This window comes from Dermacentor albipictus, chromosome 5 (assembly GCF_038994185.2).
Source record: "Dermacentor albipictus isolate Rhodes 1998 colony chromosome 5, USDA_Dalb.pri_finalv2, whole genome shotgun sequence".
In the NCBI taxonomy this organism is placed as follows: Eukaryota; Metazoa; Arthropoda; class Arachnida; order Ixodida; family Ixodidae; genus Dermacentor; species Dermacentor albipictus.
This window is the reverse complement of record NC_091825.1, coordinates 82,985,878-83,006,157: the sequence shown is the minus strand read 5'-3', so window position 1 is coordinate 83,006,157 and position 20,280 is coordinate 82,985,878. Positions and strand designations below refer to the sequence as shown.

At 43.2% G+C, this 20,280-nt stretch overlaps 1 protein-coding gene across 1 annotated transcript in view; it reads left to right on the top strand.

Annotated features, from left to right (window-relative positions):
* LOC135905803 (sodium-coupled monocarboxylate transporter 2-like) overlaps positions 1–20,022 on the top strand; it is a 50,973-nt gene extending 30,951 nt beyond the window's left edge. The window contains exons 3-8 of the mRNA XM_070539420.1: positions 1,921–2,078; positions 5,030–5,170; positions 6,795–6,924; positions 10,878–10,966; positions 11,724–11,833; positions 19,994–20,022. Coding sequence (XP_070395521.1) covers positions 1,954–2,078; positions 5,030–5,170; positions 6,795–6,924; positions 10,878–10,966; positions 11,724–11,833; positions 19,994–20,022 — 624 coding nt within the window. The 5' untranslated portion in view covers positions 1,921–1,953. The remainder of the gene's footprint in view (positions 1–1,920; positions 2,079–5,029; positions 5,171–6,794; positions 6,925–10,877; positions 10,967–11,723; positions 11,834–19,993) is intronic.
* The last annotated feature ends 258 nt before the right edge of the window (positions 20,023–20,280 follow it).

The following is a 20,280-nucleotide window of genomic DNA, read 5'->3' as shown; positions in this document are numbered from 1 at the left end:
TCCAGCTGACGCATAGCTCTCACCGCAAGAGCACAGCGTGTCACCCTCAAACCAGTGGATTAACGGAACGTCTGAACAGAACGCTGGCTGATATGCTCTCCATTTATGTCGACGTAGAGTACAATACGTGGGAGGAGATTTTATCCTAAGAGACTTTCGCGTATAACACTGCTGTACTGGAGACTACACAGTTTACGCCGTTCGAACTTGTATACGGGCGCCACGTCACGTCAAAACTTCACGCCATGCTACCTCTGGCATGTTACCTATATACCCCTGGTATGCAAGAAGCTGCCTCGCCTGTCTGGCTTTCAGACCGTCATTGTACACGAAACGAGAAAGCCGCTTATCGATGCGATAACTACATCTTTCTCCGCTTATACTTGAAGGAATAGAACAGTTTTTTGTGGCAGAATATGCGCAAGCTAACGTCCTTTAATAGTGAGGCCATTCTGTTAACAGTTAGAAAAGCGTTTCAGGGCTTTCTTAAGTCATACATGAAGACTATATTGTGCAGGTTTGGTATGCGCTGCGGGCAGTGATGGCTATGTTAGGGTCAGCTATGAGCCGAAGTGAATGCATCAGTCCATGATCAAATGCATTTGATCAACTGCTCGATGCTGTAGGCAAGGAAGATACGTTAGACGAGCTGGGTAACAACTAGGAAAGAAAGGCTGTTTTTAAATACGTATGCTTTGAGCCACGCGCGCTCGATAGGCAACACAGTAAGTATAAATGAAGCGGCTTCTTCCAGAACGATACTTACATAACGACAGCCTTTACAACTTCAGAGAAACGGTTAGCGATCCGAGAAACAATGCATGCTAAAAGGCCGCTTTAAAGAAACGAGAAAAGCAACTTACGAGGTGAGCACACACAATGTGGCCACAAAAAGAGACGAAAGGAAGGATAGACGGGGAGTCCAACCAGAACGACAAATCCTGCCTGCTACAACAACCTAGCGGATGGCGCAGTACAGGTAAAAACAAGAATATACGAAGGCTCAGCGAACGTATAACCGATCCTGTTTAGATAAATAGATATCACCCCTGTCGCAAAAAGATAGCACAAGTCTGTACTAAAATTGTTTGCCCAAGCCTATATCTACTTAGATGCAAGAATGCAATTGTTAACTTCAGCTTCGACGACTGGGTATGTCTTGGACGTCACTTGTTTGCGTTGTCGTAGCAACAAAATTTTTATTGATCCTATTTTCTCGAACATATAATTCATATCGACAGTATTTCAAAATGTGTACATGACAGAAAAGTTACATTGGTATGCCATATATGTAGTAAATAGGTTTACGCGTGATTTTCTGACAGAGCATTCGAAACGTAGGTTCAATTTTTGGAATCAAATCGACAGCACGAGAGAAAATGCGCACCCTTTTCAAGTGTAACGTTAGCGTTTTGGATACTCTTGCCTGATTATATTTTTAAAGATAAAAGTGTCACAGTCAAGGTTAGTCAGTAGGAACCGCTCGGAAAAGCGTGCTTCACTGCTTGGGACCGGCTTCCTGACATTGTCATCGCCTGTCGAGAGATGACAATAAAGATGGCAATAAAATAAATAAATGCAATATTGGCTCTAGATTATATTTTCCTTCTGTCTCCAAAGTAACCTTTAGTTGCAAGTCAGTGCTTCGTGCACCTTCTTTCCTACTTCGTTGCGTTTTAGCGTTAGTCATTTTTTTTTCGCCGATCCAACAGCTGTTACGATTTTGTGTTTTAGCTGCATGCACAGATATTTACCACCTGCAAACTAAGCAGATGTACATTGCAGTTGTGACCATATCACAACGTTACGTATTATGATATCCAAAATTTATGAACTGCATGGTTCTCCTTAATTGTATAAACTACATCATATTTGCTCAATGACTAAACCTAATGCCCCAAATCTCCTATTAAACCCAAGGGCGGACTAAGGGGCGTCGTCTGGACAGACTGTATGCAACTAATCTTCATTGTTCTGGGGCCGACAATTGTCATCGCTAATGTCATCGCCGGCTCAAAAAGTTCCATTGGCGCCCAGCAAGCGCTCCGTGAGCTCGACGTGCGCAGATATATAACCAAGTAAGTGCCACGGAAACTCAACTTATATTCTAGAGCATAGTATGCTTCCGTATAATTTATTGGAGTCACCATTGCCGGATCAGTGCAAGTATTTTTGCTAATGCATATTTTCAGGAGACATGCTTCACTTTGTTCCAGATGCAAGCGAGCATCCTTTGAGATGCTGGCTTCTTGGTGAGCCTATATCATGTGGTATACACAGATAGATGTCTACAAGTGGACTTATAAATAATGGCTTGTGTAACCTGCACACTTGCGCATGCTTTCAAGCGCATTTATATGAATTCATATCTTCAGTAGATAACGGGGAATGAACTTCCTGAGGTATGAATAATTTTATTTCTTATAAACTTCGTTATAAACTTCTTTTTTACTAGCATGTTTGCAGCTGATTTGTTTAGTAATGCCAAACCAAAAGAATACTAAGTTTGTTATCTTTTGAATATTTTACGCTATTTGTTGCAACTGTTGTTCATATCTTTACTTATGCACTGTACAGGAGGTCCCATTACAGTCTCTGACCTCGAGACCTCCTCCTGTATATTATTGCCTTTTATTATATCTTGTCTATAATTAACGAAACCTCATTCATTCATTCATTCATTCATTCATTCATTCATTCATTCATTCATTCATTCATTCACTCATTCATTCATAGCGTTTCATAACACATCACACTGTAACCCTTTATCCTACGTACACACAAGGTAAATGTTCTCAGGACGTGGGTTCCACAAGAGATTTGAATGTGAAACCAGTTTGAGCTGGCTGTCATAAAATCAGGCCCAAAATATATTAATCGCGTAAAATACGAGTGTAGCACATGCGACATTTTTGAAAATCGAGCTCAGCCACACAAGGAAAGCCATGCACAGGAAATATTCTACTTTTTTCCGGCATCTCGCTCTCCGTAAGCTTCTGATTAGGACTCCACATTGCAGTGCCATGCTCGTGAGTATTTTGACATTCAGAATGAGGCTTTCTTCTGTGAACTTGCCTGAGGCGAGTTTGATGCAACCTTTCTGTGTGAGGGGCAATATCCACCGCACGTCCAAATGTCCCAAAATTGTGGTGCTTGCATTTTTGTTGGTTACTTCAGATGTTAAATCTTATATCGGGAGGTATTCTGTGGGAGCTCCGATTTACAGATTTGCAGGACAACGAAAACTTCACCTGAAGTTAAGGAGCAGCGACGAGCGCAGGAATGGAAAATTGTGCACGTAACCTTACGAGACAGGATGCTAGGAGTAGCGATATAAACGGCGAGGGAATGTACCAGATATTCAAGTTTTGTTTGAAGACGTAGAACTTGAAATTGTACTTTATAATATCTACCGCGCAAGCCAACAAACACCAGAGTGGCAAAGACAGGACAAGCGCGAACTCACGTTGAATTCCCCGAACACATGAAAGTTCTTGCTGTACAAGGTCCCGGCCCAATAGCCCAGCAGTATACTTCATTAAGTAGCGTTCACCAGGATATGCAATGAAAAGAACATAATAATAAGGATCTATCTCAGCAACAAATCTGGCGCCAAGCGGAGAAAAGTGTAATACTCAATGACATAGGATCAGGCGTTCTTAGGAGATGGTGAAATTTGCAGCCATAGGTTGGCCACGACAGACACAAGATAGGAATACTAAGAAATTATTTAGTGTGGTCATCTTCACTGTTGACACAACATAAACTGATTTTTTTTGTTAGATCAACAAAGAGTAACTGACTCGGTGGTTAGTTTTACGAAGAATAATGTACGCCCAAAGAATAAACAAAATTACGTTTTTGTGGTGTGTGTTACAAGCTCTAGTGGCCTAATATATTCTAAAACCATATGGACCTGTCTCGTAGGTTAATACGTGATCGCGGGAGTGCAAAGTACGTTTCTGCTGACTTATACTGCACTTCACGCGCTTGCTTTCCAAGAAATGTTGAGGAACAACATGTTCAACAACTTGCTATTGAACATGCTATACGAACATGTTCGTATAGCAACTAAGATATAGCTCCTGTCGGGCCTCTTATGGTCATCAGGGAATTATTAAAGGTGATGCAATTGTTTATTTTTGTGCATATATTCCGCATATTGCCATGAGTGCATGAGTGACAATATTTATATTGGTATATGACATAATACAGGGCGCACAACTCGCAAACCCACGGGCTAACAAGCAGAGGAGACAACACATCTCTGTATGATGCCAGAGGAAACACATGCAGCTTGCATGCCGTATCGTCGGCTTGCTCCCCTTACTGTTTCTGCGTTGTGCGCTGAGTTATATCACGGTTGGTGGGTGGTGTCTTATACACGCTTGGACGGAAACTATGCGGCGTATGAAGTACGACTGTACTTCATTTTAGAACTTCCATTTTCCTGACCGAAACTTAAGTAGCAGCAAGGCAGTAAAGTCGGAATCAGAAACGCGTGTTATTTAAATGGAACTGAGCGTTTAACCTCATTTAAAGAAAGGAGGATGACAGAAATAAAAGAAGAGGGAAAAGCAGGAAGTTTAACTAAGCAAGTGCCCTTACAAAAACACTAATAATGGAGCAGGATAAACACAACTAAATTAAAATTTGAAGTGCATATAGGCTCATAACCACAATTCACAAAGTTGGAACTGAAAGCATAAAACTGCCTTCTGCAATGAATTTCAATTAGTACAGTGCATAACGTAGCGTAATACAGCACATACAACATCAGTAAGGTGAAGCCCTAGAATACAATGTAATGCTTGTATGTATAGAACCGTAGCTGCAATCACAACAGGTATAAAAAATCAGCTAAAAATAATACGCTGACATTAACTGTGTTAAAGCCAGTGAAGGTCACTGGAAGGTTACTGCTCTGGCATATATTTAAAATTCTTAGGGAGATGGCTCAGTATTATATTGATGAAAATCAATATTGAAAGAGAAATACGTAATTTTCGCTATGTTCTGTCTCTTTCAGTGTAGAATTTGACATTAGTCACGACGAGAATGTCTGGTCATCCTTGCTGGCATCCACGACTTTTTCTCTTTATCGAGTCGGCTTAGACCAAGTGACTGTTCAAAGGTGCATGGCTTCCCGTACCCTCAGCGATGCGAAGAGGTAAAGATTGACCGTATCTCGAACTCTCAGAAATTCCGCATAATGCCAACTGTATTCGGGTGTCACCAGGAGCTCTAACTGATTGCTCAAAATATTCATAGCTAAGTTCGACAAATATTTTATAGTTACCGTCCCTGAAATCCATTTCACAGGCCATAGCTTTTGAATATACGGCGCTTAAGGATTAATTAATATTCTATCATGTTAAGTGTACTGCAAAAGGGGCATGGAAGACTGCATGAAATGTGATTGCACTGTGTTGTGAAATGATATATTATTGCCCGAGAGCGGCGTGTATTATATGTTATTGGAAATCAAGGTAGGAAACGCTTGTCTTTTTTCTTTCTTTCCTTACGGCTTGTATAATAATATAGTACAAGGAAACAGTGAATTGTCTCAAGCACAGCTTTATTATCTAACGTGCCTTGCGGGCTTTCTTTCAGCTCTTATGTGCATAACCTTGTGTATTAGGTGTGCTGCACTTTCACCACGTTGTACGAGTCTCAGAATAAGAATCTGGTCGAAGGGAAAGAAAGAGTTGTTCAGAGTATAAATATCTTTTAAGAGAGCAGAAATTTGAACTAAGCGAGGTAAATGATGCACTTGCAAGCAGGGACTGTGTTCACACGAAAGACTAAAAATAAATCATACGATGGACATCGGGAGCAACCGAGACCACCGAAGAAATGAGCAGCATTAAAAAATGCGTTCGTGCACACCGTACGGGTAAAGCAAATATATCCTCACATGGCGCCCTCCTCAAGGCATTTGTGCCTGATAAACTAAAAGCTAAAAAAACTGCACAATAATCGTTGCTGGCTTCACCGTATTCCACCAAGCCAATCCGCGAAAAACTATTGAATTGTTGTTGCGTCAACCTTCAGGTTATTCTCCCGGTTACAAATTGATAATGATGTTTCAATAGAAGTATTGGTTTTAGTGGAGAGCAGAAACGCAGAACTTCCAATAAGTGACCAATCCAGCGTGCTAGATACCAGTGACACTTATTACCGAGAACAATAAAAACCACAAATTAGTTTTTGCGATATATTTCACAAGAAAGAACACAGCCATTGTAAAACACGACACAAAGACGAGCCATCAGCAGTGTACAACAAAACGTTAATACACCCATACACACATGGACACATGCACACATACAAATAAACGTAGCATCACTGTCATTAAACATATGCACACATACAAATAAACGTAGCATCACCATCATTAAATAAATTAAGATGATAAAATTATTTTTTGCTGTTCGGTTAGCTCACTAGTAGAGGATCCTCTTGGATGCAAGATGTGCAAGACGCACGTATGAATAAATCTGCGTCTTGCTCACAAAGTCCCAGAAGTCTTGTTCAGAGACGTTCTTGTTTTCAATAAAATAACATTGCGTACATTTTAAGGTCTATAAGACAGGTCCAGAAACACGTTCGTGCCTTCTGTGTTTCATATGAACAACTAATACGTGAGACTCAGAATGTTTCCTGAAAAGATAGACAGCGCTGGGTCTAATCTGCAGCCTAGTTCTTGTTAGCCCAGAGGGAATCACTTATGTTTTTATATTGTGTGATTACGGCTGAAAAGAATCTTCCTTTGTTTTTTTTTCTCCCCACAGAACATTGTTCATTGGGTCATTCATGCTCTTCACCGTGTACGTCCTCAACTTAGCCCTGGCTTTGGCTTTGGTAGTGTGGTTCTGGGGATGTGACCCCAGGCTCTCCGGTGCAATCAATAGTCATGATCAGGCAAGTGTTTTGTTCAACTGATAGCTAAGCTACTTTGCGAGAAATATTGTCAATACGGTAGGATATTTTTGTTATTTGCCATGCCCGAGTAGCAAATGCAACTAACGTATTCTGACAATACACTCACTCTCATATCTTTATTTTATTTATTTTTATTCAGAAAACACCTTAAAGGCCTGTCAGGCATTGCGTAAGGGGGGCAATGTAACAAAGAACTGTTAAGTACAATGGAAAAATCTCAAAAATAAATCTACGACAACCGTACAGTGACTGGACTACGAAACAAAACAAAGCAGACCATGTTCAAACATAGCAGCAAAATAAGAGGAAGATTATGTAAAAAGCGCGCACAGGCATTCACAAAATGTTTTACGATCAGTTATCGAGACGATAGCATCGGGAAGATCATTCCAGTGGGATATGGCACAAGGTACAGCAGATAAATTGAAAGCACTGGCTTTACCGAAAATGCGTTTGAAACTAAAATGATTATGTAATCTTGAAGACGTGCGGGCGGGGGTTTCGAGTGGTAATATGCATGGCTTATCGGAATGAACATATTTGTGGAATAGACAGAGCAAAGAAACTTTGCGGCGGATGTCTGGGCGCTGTAAAGAACTATAGAGCTTGACCTGCGTTATACTGGACTTCCGATCAAAATTCCTAGTTATATGTCGGGCAGCGCTGTTCTGGATGCGTTCCAGCATGGTTAATAAATATGCTTGCTGTGGTGACCACAGAGCGGATGCAAATTCTAACTGCGGGCGTACGAACGTCAGGTATGCTAATATACGCACGTCAGCAGATGAATTTTGCATGTTGCGCTCAGAAAGCCAAGCGCTTTAGATGCAGTTGCGCAAATTGTAGTAATATGCGAAGACCAAGATAGGTTACTAGTGAGACAGGTTGCTGCGTTGCTAGAGCTGTTGGACATATCAAAAGTTGTTTCCATGTATGCAAAGTTTTGCATACATGCGGGCTTTTTTTTTTAATCTAACCACTTGGGGAAAATACTAAAGTTTTATCGCTTGGGCTAATAGCTGCACATTGCGGCCTTTGAAATGGCAGTATGTATATAGGTCATTATCCGAACATTTCGTCAGCAGGAGCGCTGGAACCTTAGAATCTCAATACAGAACAGTAGAATAATTTGAGCTAGTTCGCGTTTTAAGTGGCTGGCCAGGGACCAAGAGCCTCGGGCCCAAGCAAGCGAGGAGGTCGACCTTGATGGCGTACGGCGTATCACTACGTTACGGGAATGGCAAGTCTGCTACATCAAGCGGGAAGACATTTTACATCTCATATACGAATCACTATATAATGAAGAGCTTCAGAACTATAGCTGTCTCCATCTTGACGGAATTGCCCTTGTTGTCTCGGCGTTTAACTTAAAAAGCAGTGGGTCGAACTTTGGCATTCAACTGGCAGCTCGTACCGCGCCGAGTAGAAGAGTTGTGTGATTGAATGAATGTGATTGGATGGTAAACGTCCCTTTGTAAGCAAGCTGGTCGGCTAATTTGATGATAGTTCTAATATGACTTTTTGAAAGCGCTGAGAAAGATAGCTAAAAAATGTCTCTATAGCACTGCGAATGATTGCCAGCAAAGACAAATTCTAATAAACAGGTAATTCCGAGAACTCCATACGCGACTACGCTCTTAGAAAGAGAACACTTTCTCTGGCTCATCTTGCACCTAAAACAATAAGTGATCAATTGTACATACGTTTATTTTTTTCTTCAACGCTGCGTGCCCGGTACTTCCTGGTCACGAACGGCGTGTGCATTATCGGCATCACATGGCATCCTTTACAGGGAAAATAAAGTAGCGAGCTCAAAATTCAAGAAATAAAACGCAAGCAAGACGCATGACATACAGGGTATATCCGAAAAGTAATGTCAGTGATTATATTGTGAAGCGACTATATGTCGCAGCCAGAATGGCAGAGGGTAAAGTTAGCTTACGCTACCAAATTAGGGACAGGATTTTTCGTGAAAGTTGTTTTCCTTTCCCGTGAAAGCCGTAATGCAGCATTCGTCCGGACAAAGGATTTCCATCAAATTTTGTATGAAAGTCACCAGTGCAAACTTTTCCTATGGCAGAGACAGCCTTTGATGATAGCTTTATCACGGAACATCAAGTCTACCGGTGGCACAAGGCCTTTTAAGAAGGGCGTGAAGGGATCAGTGAAGAAGCCCGCGTTCGAAAGCCATCAACCAACATCATGGACGAAAATGCAATGCGTATCAGAAATCTCCTGAGCTCAGACTGTGCTTTGAGTGTCCGGTTAGTGGCGCAGACAGTAAACATTTCAAAATGTGCTGTTCACAATGTTCTGACAAATAATTCTAGATGCGCAAAGTGTGAGTGAAGATTCGGCCCAAAATGTTAGTAAAGGACCAAAAATCGCGTTGAGTTGAAGCACGCCAGGAACTTTGGGGCTTGTGTAAAGCTAACTTCTACTTTTTAGACAATGTCACCCCAGGCCACGAGTCTTGGTGTTTGTACACGACCCAGAAACAAAAACGCAAAATCCCGAGTGACACAGCTCGACGTCACCTCACCTCAAGAAGGCCGGATTGAGCCGTTCAAAGGTCAAGACCATGCTGATTGTGTCTGCCACCAAGTGGCTCATCCACCATGAGCTTGTCCCGCATGGTAAAGCGTCAACAATAAGTCCCACGTAGAAGTACTCAAGACACTCAAATAAAAGTTTCATCACACCCTTTTTGAAATCGAGGGCGATTAGAAACTTTACCATAACAACATGCCAGCCCACATCGCCTTTCTCTTGACCTGTTTCCTGGCCGTTTTATAGGCGCCGATGGTTCCCCAGCCACCATACAGTCCTGACGGGGCTCCCCCAGCCTTCGTTTTGTTTAGGCGCTTGAAGACTTCAATGGAATGACATTATTTCGGTACAGTAGACAAATTCAAAGAGGCTTGCACCAACGCTCTAAATTACATTCCGGAGGAAGCCTACAGTGACACCTTCGATGCCAGGAAATCTCGCTGGAACCGGTGTATCGATGCAGAAGGAGCCTATTTTGAAACTTATAATGTGCTGTATCGATTTCCTCAATATTTTTTTACTCGACTCGTTGACAATAGATTTCCGACATAAGTGGTATATTGTTTGGCAGGAAGATAATCCCCAAAGGTTGTAAATGTCTTTTATTGTACGCAACCGATTTGAATGTCACCCGCCTAATTTAGCCGCAAGGCCAGTTTGACAAGCACTGGAAATGATGAAGTTATTACGCAGTTTCGCGATTACTTTTAACTAGGCAGCGAAAAAAAAATCAGTTCAAGGATACCTGTCAATGGTAGGTGGATATCGAATCGACGGTGCTACTATGTACCCGCTTCACACGCAGAAAAATACTTGAAAATTTTCACCTTCAGTGTGCATTGGAACGTACATAAACGCAAGAAACTGCTACTTAAGCCAGCTTGCAGGAGCTAAGTTGTCATTCACATCCATAATCTAGATGCCACACAGTGCAGTTCTTTTCCACTGCAAGATTGTCTGAATTGTTATTTCAATGAGCGCACAGCTCGCATACTATGCTGGAGTTCTGCAGGGCTCACGATGATGTCGTTGTGTAGTTTGATATATTGTTTGGACATTACACCTGGTGCTAAAATTTTTCTCACCAGGAAATATACTTGAAAGCAAAAAAAAAAACGAAAAGGAGTGGGGGGAGGGGTCTACCCACAATTTTCATTACGTTGGCACGTAAGAAGTTCTCCAAGTAGTGATAACAATTAAGCTCGCCGAAATATTATGAATGTATCTCTACATAGCTGATTTCACTGTAATTCGAGTCACTTGTACAACAATACTCAAAATTGAGTAAGTAAAACAACAACCATAAATTGTCGTGCAACCCGCCGTATGCAGAAGAGCTATTGATGGCTGGCCTAGTCGAAAATGCGTCGTTCTTTCCACAGATCCTTCCATACTACGTGAGCGTTTACGTCACAAAGCTTTCTGGATTCACTGGTCTTTTTGTCGCTGCCGTCGTAAGCGCTGCCACAAGGTAAGGGTAGTGAAGCAATAAATAACTGTCTAACTTATGTGAATAAGCGCTGCAAATTTTGCACAGAGAGATTTGAATTAAGGATGCTTTCTCAAGCTATCCCCTCTGTGCGTCGTTCTCATGCGCCATTGCTGAGCTTGTGAGCGATATGATTGTGGGCTGCTGCAATTCTTATAGATTCGGCACAGTGTGACTAGACCTGGTTCAAAGCCATTTTATTCGGGAAGTTCACCGAGAACACTGCCGAAAAAGCTACAGTGTTGATTCTATTTTGATAAATTAGAGAGTACATGAACATAAACAGTGATAATCTATAATCTTAGGCTAATTAGAAGCTTGACATAACTGAATATTTCCAACGCTCTTAGGTAATAGCAGCACGACAACAGGGCAGAAGTATGTTAAAACGCCGTGTTTTTACAAGCATGCTCGTAACAACACGATTGCGTAGAACAAGAACTACGGGAAGCAGAAGAACTTATAATTTTTCATCTATATCAATGAGAAAGTGATCACCTGCCTATAAACGCTGTACTGTTATTTATGTTCATGTGGACGAGAATAAAGATGCCTAACGTTGATTTTATGTGACCGAGTACCTAGGTTCGTTATTTATTGCATGCATTAAATTGAAACGAATCGTTGAAGAATATCGAGTTATCTCCAGACAAAACACCCTTTCGGGGATGCTACTTCATTTTTCTCCGCAGTCTGGTCCGGTGACCACAAAGTTGAACTTCGCTGCTTCCTATTTCAGCACAATATCTTCAATAATCAACTCCCAGGCTGCCGTTCTTTACGTGGATGTACTGTCACCGCGCTTTCCTAGCGTAAAGCTTCATTTCAAATGGGTCGCACGGGGTACAGGTAAGTCTTATTTTCCCGTTAACATTTTGCGTTAGACTTCTGAAGTGCTACTGCAAGAAGTTCTGATATCTCGAATGGTATTTTTTATTTTCTATGTTATGAGAGTTGGAATGTTTCCTGAATTTAACGACAACAATTTCTTGTCACATTTATTTATGGGTCTGTTGTACAGCCTATGAAAAAGGTGAAAGGTATTACAAGGCTACATAAAAATTACGTCGCCCTCTTTTACTTTCAGCATTCCTACTAGGTGCGACGATGACGCTCTGCAGCTGTGCTTGTGTCTATTTGGGATCTATCACAAGGGTAAGCATGATTTATAGTTCTTCACGTTCTTTCAGCGCTTCAATCAAAGCCTTCACCTTTGAAATTATCGCGACGCAGCCGCCAACGCTAATAAGGAAGTCAGAGGGCGAGAAAAGAACATAATGAAAGAACTATGAAATATAAGTCAGTTGCTGAAGATATGGGGGCGGGATATTGTGTATTGAAGACAGCATTCGGAAACGCTTGCTATTTGAGATGATTCGCTAGAGCTCAATGTTATGGTTGATATGGCATGAAAGGCCAGTTCCTGTGAAGACAGGGATAGCCAATATCTTCCACAACAGTATGAGAGTTAGGACCGGGTGATGATGTGTCTCTTCAAAGAGTGGAATAGGCTGGCATTTGCACCAGATTCGTGACATAGTGCCTCCTTACACCCCCATCGCATATCCTGAATATAATTCGCTCAGCCTAATCATTCGTCTTTTCATGGTGCGTTCTCTTGTTTAATTTTAAAACAAATAGGTTTCGCAGTGAACGCCATCTGCGCGCCTCTATAACTGGCTGCGTTCTTTGTAGTGTTTCCATTTCGCGTCTTTAAATCACTAGTTTATAGCGCCCCTCAGCGGCACCGTGTTATGCGCCTGACAAGCAAGTCTGTTGGCGCGCTGGTTCCCTCTCCCCTTCCCTTCTCGGCAGTTAATAAAAAGTCAGTTTTTGTACCGACCTCAGCGTTCACCGTCTCATTGCTCTTCGGCTGCGCTAGCAACTCGGAGTTTCCTTGGCTATGTCGCCCGTTTTCGTTGTTGGCGGTTGGTCTTTTAGCGGCCGATGCAAAAGCGCCGATGTCGAATGCGCGTGCTATCGCCCCGCCAAGCTCCTGGAAAATCTCAGATGAAAAATTCCTCTGATGGAAACGTCATCGCCGTCCAAATCATGGTCATTATTATTGTCATGAGCAGCCTGTTTATGTCCATTGCAGTGTGAAGACATCTCCCACCGATCTCTGATTAACCCTGTCATGCGCCAGCTCTCCCCATCCTAAACCTGCAAATGTTCTGGTACCATCCCAGCATCTAATCATATGCCATACTCGACACCCTTACCTTCTCTTATTGTTCATTCTTGAGCGCAATGACGTAGAGCTATTGCGATCTGTTTCAATTTTATTTCAGCCACTCGTCTTTCACAACTGGTCGAACATTTTTAGGGACACCCCCACTTCGCCTTTGTTGTAACGTGACATCGCAAGAACCACGAAAACGCCCCATTTGATGTCATGCGTACGCAGTGGTTATGCGTGATTAGACCGAACAAGAGAAACAAAATTATTTCCGATCCCACGCCTTTTTGCACATTAGCCCTCCGCTACGGGATCAAACATTTTCAGGCTTCACCCACTTCGACTTTCTGGCATGCGACGTCACAAAACCGCGAAAGCTCTTGACGTCAAGATGACGTGTTTGCATTAAAGTGGCACTTAGATAGCGAACCGAACTGAACATTATTTTTCTTTCGAACTGGTGGCTCACAAACCCGAAAAAGAAATAAAGATCGGATGTCGAAAGAATTTTGCTGTGTACCATGATGCCGTGTCACAGCAATGCAAAGACGGCAATTCATCGTTACCAGAAAGTAGCAGACGACGCGCGCAGGACAACGACATGGATAAGAAACTTGTGCATTGGGAAAAAGGGGACGACTCTATCTTGGTTTCTTCAAAGCACTTCACTCGGGCGACTTCTTTATTTCCGGTGAGTAGTCCGCTGCTTTATTTTTATATATCTTGAATATCTGGCTAGCATTTCAAGTCTGGAGAGACGCTTTAACAAATTCGTGATCCACGCTTAAGCATTACTTGGGTTCGAGCGAGTCATGGACACCATTCTTCGAGGGCTGAAGTGGAAAACGTGCCTCTGCTATTTGGATGACATTGTGGTTTTTTTCCACCGACTTTGCGTCCCACCTCAACCGCCTCGAGCAAGTACTTGTATTAGGAAGTACTTGCGTGCCTCTCCACTGCAGGACTGCAACTAAATTTGAAGAAATGCCACTTCGGCGCTCGTACGCTTACTATTCTCGGCCATGTAGTGTCAAAAGACGGTATCCTTCCGGACACCACAAAACTTAGCGCCGTATCCGAGTACTCTCAACCAACCACCATGAAAGAGCGTACAGTTTTGGCCTGGTGCACTCGTGCTCCTGTGGTCAACCTCTCGTCACGTCGGATTTCAAAAAAGCTCCTTTCGCGATACACAGGACCCTACCACGTGCTGCGCCAGGTGACGCCTGTGACGTACGAAATTGCTCCTGTGAGCTCAACCTCGTCATCTGCTCTGGCATCTAGTGATGTCGTGCACGTCAGTAGGCTCAAGACCTACTACACTGCTTCAGAGTCTGGCCTTTAGTCGCTCCGGGACGGCGCTTTTGCCTCCGGGGGTAGTGCTGCGGGATAGTATTTCCAATGACCAAGAGCCGAGCAGTAAGAAGACGACGACGACAATTGGAAGCTAGCGCGGGCTGTTGCCTCTTGGCCAACTGCGGCGTATGGCCTTGTAAATGTACTTGTAAATAGCCTTTCGTCGGTGTCTTCCTACGTAACAATATTAATAAGATAATAGCAGTTAATTGCTGCTTTTACTTAGTTATGGTGCTTTTTCATGGGCTATGGCCACCTCAACAACATTACGAAGACATTTACCCAATACAGCAAATTAATTTTTCTCTGAATTGTCTTTATGGTGCCGCTTACTTCTATCGACCTTCGTTCTGGATATTCTCAGATTGCGGTGAACCCAACGAAATGAGAGAAAACGGCTTTTGGAACTCCTGATGTTCTTTACCAGTTCAAACTCCTGCCCTTCGGTCTGTGTTATGCCCCAGCCACATAAGAGTGAATGACTGACTATCTGCTTTATGGCTGGTATACATGCTTGTGTTATTTCGATGATAGAACTGTGTTTTCGCCTACGTTTTTTACACACCTCTAACGCCTCTCAGCGATTCTTGACGCATTGCGCGGTGCCGGACTTCAGATGAATTAATGGAAGTGCTGTTTTGGCCGTCATCGCAATAAACGATCATTGGCCACATTGTGGATGCTGACGGCGTAGAATATGACCCGAAGAAAATTTGTGACTAAAATACGAAAACAAAAAGTCAGTTTTGCAGCAGTATTTGAAAGACAAGGATACACCGGACGTCATAATTCTGCAGGAAACACACGGGATCGCAAAGCTAGCAGGATACAGATCTTTTGGCTATGCTGAAGGGGACACCAGGGCATTAACTACGCTGGTAAAAAGAAACATAACTTGCATGCAGCACAACACAGGCGTAACGCACATTGACAATATTCTATTGGAACTCATCCCACAAAAAAAGACAGGACGTAGCTTATTTATTCTCAACATTTATAGTAACCCCATGCTACATAAACACAAATTCAAGAACCTGTTCCAGAAAACACTCAGACTTGCTGGAGAAAATCCGGTAGTTATAGGAGGAGACTTTAATGCCCCACACACCACGTGGGGATACTTATATACCAGAGCAAAAGGAAGGGACTTATGGAACGACTCGCAAGAATTAGGCCTCACGCTCGTCACAGACCCCGCCACTCCAACCAGAGTAGGCACGGCGCTAAACAGGGACACAACCCCAGACCTAACATTTACCAAGAATATTGAAAAGGCGACGTGGCACAACGCACTGGAAGATTTGGGTAGTGACCACCGCATATTGGAGTTACACGTCAGAGAAGGGCCGAATAGACCCAAGGAACGACAGATCAAATTAGTAGACTGGGAACTGTTTCGTAGAACGCGAGAGAAGACACAACAACGATCAATCGCAGACAAAGAACAATGGACTAAGGAGCTCAGTGATGACGTCAGAGCTGCCACAAAAATAGCACCACCTGAATCTAACTTGGATAAATGCGATAGCAGACTTCTCCACAAGTGGGAAGCTAAGCAGTCGCTTCAGAATAGACTTAGCGGTCAGAAGCATAACATAAAGTTAAGAAAGCGCATAGCACTCCTCAACAAAAAAATAGAAGAACATGCTAAGCAATTGACCAAACAACAATGGGACGAGATATGTAATTCCATGGACGGACAATTAAGCACCGGCAAAACCTGGCACATGCTTAGGTTCCTGCTTGACCATGACAATAACAAGAAAAATCACATGCAAGCCATTAATAAGTTAATACACGCATATCAGGGTACAGAAGAGGAATCTCTCAATGAAGTACAGCAGAAATACTTAAAACAGGCACCCCCTTGCATCGATCCTAGCTACAACGGGAATACAAACGCAAAATTAGACGAGGAACTCACGGAGGCAGAAATCCGCGCGGCCCTACAAAAGTTAAATACCAAATCTGCCCCAGGCCCGGACGGTATAACCAACAAGACTCTCAGGAACCTGGATGATGAATCGATAGCGAAACTAACAGCATACATAAACGAGTGTTCGGTAAAGGGAGAAGTGCCAGCTCAATGGAAAAAAGCGACGAAACGCTTATTCCAAAACCTGGTAAGAAGCTTGAAATAGACAACCTCAGACCAATCTCCCTAACATCCTGCGTCGGAAAATTAATGGAACATGTAATTTTAAACAGAGTAGACAACTTCTTAGAGGATAATAACATATACCCAGATACAATGATAGTATTTCGGAAAAATCTTTCGACACAAGATGCGATGCTCCAACTTAAGCATCAGATAATCGATTATAACACGCGCTCGACAAGGGCCATCTTGGGCCTTGATCTTAAAAAGGCTTTCGATAATGCCAACCACGCAACCATATTGGAAAACATCGAACGAATAGGACCAAGGCAACGGACGTATAACTAGATCAAGAGCTTCCTATCAGATAGGAAAGCAGTCATCTCCGTCGGAGGGCTCAAGTCGCCCGAGATCGACATAGGGGGGGCCGGCACGCCGCGAGGCGCTGTCATCTCGCCGATGCTGTTTAATCTCGTCTTGATGGGACTCCCCGAAAAATTAAATCACATAGAGTCCGTGAATCACACAATCTACGCGGACGATATTACTATCTGGACATGTGATGGCAGCGACGGATCAATAGAACAACGACTCCAGACTGCAATTAACACAGTAGAGGAACACCTCATAGGAACAGGCCTCACATGCTCTGCAGAGAAATCTGAACTTCTATTGTACCGCCCCACACTTAGAGGCAGGCCTCCCAGAGGATACGACAGAAACAAGGCTCATGAGGAAATCAAGCTACACACCAAGAACGGGCGGAATATCCCAATAGTCAACCAGCTCAAAGTGCTGGGTCTGGTAATCGAGAACAAAGGCACAAATAGGGAAACCGTAATGAAGTTAGACACAAAGGTAACAAACACCATGAGATTAATCAAACGAATTACTAACAAGCACCAAGGTATGAAGGAAGAAAGTATCATACGGCTGATACAATCATTCGTAATCAGTCAGATCACATACATAGCAACCTTCCACAATTGGTTTGCAGCTGAAAAGCGTAAAATTAACAACATGATAAAAAAAGCATACAAACTAGCGCTAGGGATTCCCATCAGTACGAGTACGGATCTCTTGCTAAAATTAGGACTCCACAACACACTGGACGAACTCATAGAAGCACAACAAACATCTCAAGCAGAGCGACTAACCAAAACCAAAACGGGACGGCATATACTAAGCAAACTAGGAATGAATTATCACAATCTATATGGGGAAAAGATGACGATAACGAGAGAAATTCGTGAAAAACTCCTAGTACCAAATATACCCAAGAACATGCATCCAGGTTACAACGACGGCAGACGCAAGAGTAGAGCAGAGAAAATTATCCGAAGCTTTGGGTCAGACGACAGAGCAACCTTCGTAGACGCGGCTGAATACCCAGACAGAAATAGCTATGTAGCAGTAATCGTAGATCACACCCAAAAACCCCTTGCAAGCGTATCAGTTAATACCAAACATTCCGAGACCGCAGAGGAGGTAGCCATTGCACTAGCATTGGTTTACACGAATGTTCAGTACATCATTAGCGATTCTCAAGCGGCCATTAGAAATTATGCAAAAGGTAGGATCTCTCCTGAGGCATGGCATATCATCAGAGTCAATGAAGCAAAGTTCTCCAATGCAGAGAAGAACGGCAGGCAATTGATCTGGTTCCCAGCGCATACGACTCCAGACATTCCCGCAGTCAACCTCAACGAGGTAGCACACCGCGAAGCTCGAGGTCTTACTCGCCGAGCTGAGCAAAGAGTGACTTCCATCGGTCAGGAGAACGCGGAGGAGGAAATCTGGAGAGAAAAAGACATATTAACAAGATTTAGTGACATTACCAAATTCTATCAAAATCGGAGGCGAGTATTACCACCGCCTCACACTAAACTGAACAGAGCTGAGTCCGTTACTTGGAGGCGACTACAAACAGAAACTTATACGAGTCCCGTGCAACTAAAAACTTTCTACCCCGATATATACGAGAGCGATATGTGCAAGCTATGCAAGTCTGTTAGAGCTACCCTTCGACACATGTTGTGGGGATGTGAAATATATCAAAATAAAATGGCAGTCTCCCCAGAAAATCTACGGGCGCGGTGGTCGGCCGTGCTGCTCAGCTCAGAACTCCAAGACCAACTTTGGGCCGTCCAGCGAGCCAAGGAAGCCACACGGGAGCAGCAGCTCCCAGTGGCCATCTAGGCGGCCCCAGGCCCGGGCCTCTCAATCGCCGGATTCCAAATAAAGTTATCACATCACAAAATACTTCCCTGTGCCCAACTCGGCCAAAGATGTTCGCAGCTTTGTAGGTCTGTGCTCCTATTTTCGCCAGTTTGTGGAGAATTTTGCAGTGCTTGCGAAACCGCTCACAGAACTTCTTAAACAAGACGCCCCTTTTACTTGGGGTTCTGCACAAGCCCCGGTGTTTCTCCGAGGTAACCATGCTCCTCACAACGCCTCCCATTTCGGCCCACTTCGGCCCATCAGCACGAACCGAAGTCCGCACTGGCCCGAGTGGTTACGGAATAGGCACTGTCTCGGCCAAGCGTCATCGCGGAGTGAACTGCATCATCGCTTGTACCAGCAGGCTGCTACCCGCATCGTAGCTAAATTACTCAATTGCACAACGTAAGTGCCTGGCTTTGGTGTGGGAAGATGCAAAATTGCGTCCTCATCTATTTGGCCGGCCGTGTACAGTATTTTGCAAGATCCTAGAGGCAGAATCGCACGATGGGCGCTGCGCTTCCAAGAATACGTACACCTACACGGTCGTATGCACGACAGGTAGCCTGAACAAAGTTGCGGATTGTTTATCCCGCTACCCTGTGGTTGACTGTTAGTCTTCGCGCACGGAATCCCTTGTTTGCGTCCTTTGCGTGAGCCGGTTGCTTAACACGCTGTTCTTTCACGCTCAGAGCACTTTATGTAGCACGTATTGAGCAACATAAGACTTTATCGGGAATTTTGAATGTTGCTCTACATTTTTTCTGATATACACGTTTCATCTAACTATATTTGAGGAGTTGATTGACTAACTAACACGAATTATGCAATGTAATTAGGTGGAGTGCAAAAAATAATCTGGGTATCTTCGAACCATGGCAAACAACATTACCTTGATTGTGTCCAGCTACGTGGCATTTGAATATATTTAAATTTTCGTGCATGATGGTTGGGACACGTATACATATGCACTGCGCTATGGGTGAAATAAAATTCCTCTGCTTTCTCAATGAGCGCCCATTGTAATTTAGTCTGCAGAGTTTTGGAACGCATCCTTTACCGAAATCAGTATAGTACGCTTGGCGAGATGTGTGACGTGACGCGTTTCGCCAGCAGTTATGAAAGAATAGCTTTTCCTTCTTCCTTGTGCCTGCAGCTTATGAAGAACTTGTGAATGTGGTTTGAGCCAGTGATTACATTCCTTTGTTTAAAAAAAAAGACGACAGGGTGGGTTAGGCTAAACATGATACTTTCTTTCTCTTTATTACGGTGACTTAAAAGAAAGTGTTCAAGACATCGTCCTACCACTTTGATTATATTTAATGAAGTCTGTAGTGATTCTAAATAAATGTAAGCAGTTTTGACAAGTTTATTCGCAGTGCATGGCAATTTAACACTCAAGAATTTACCATTCAAGGATATTGTAACCGCACCCTCTAATCC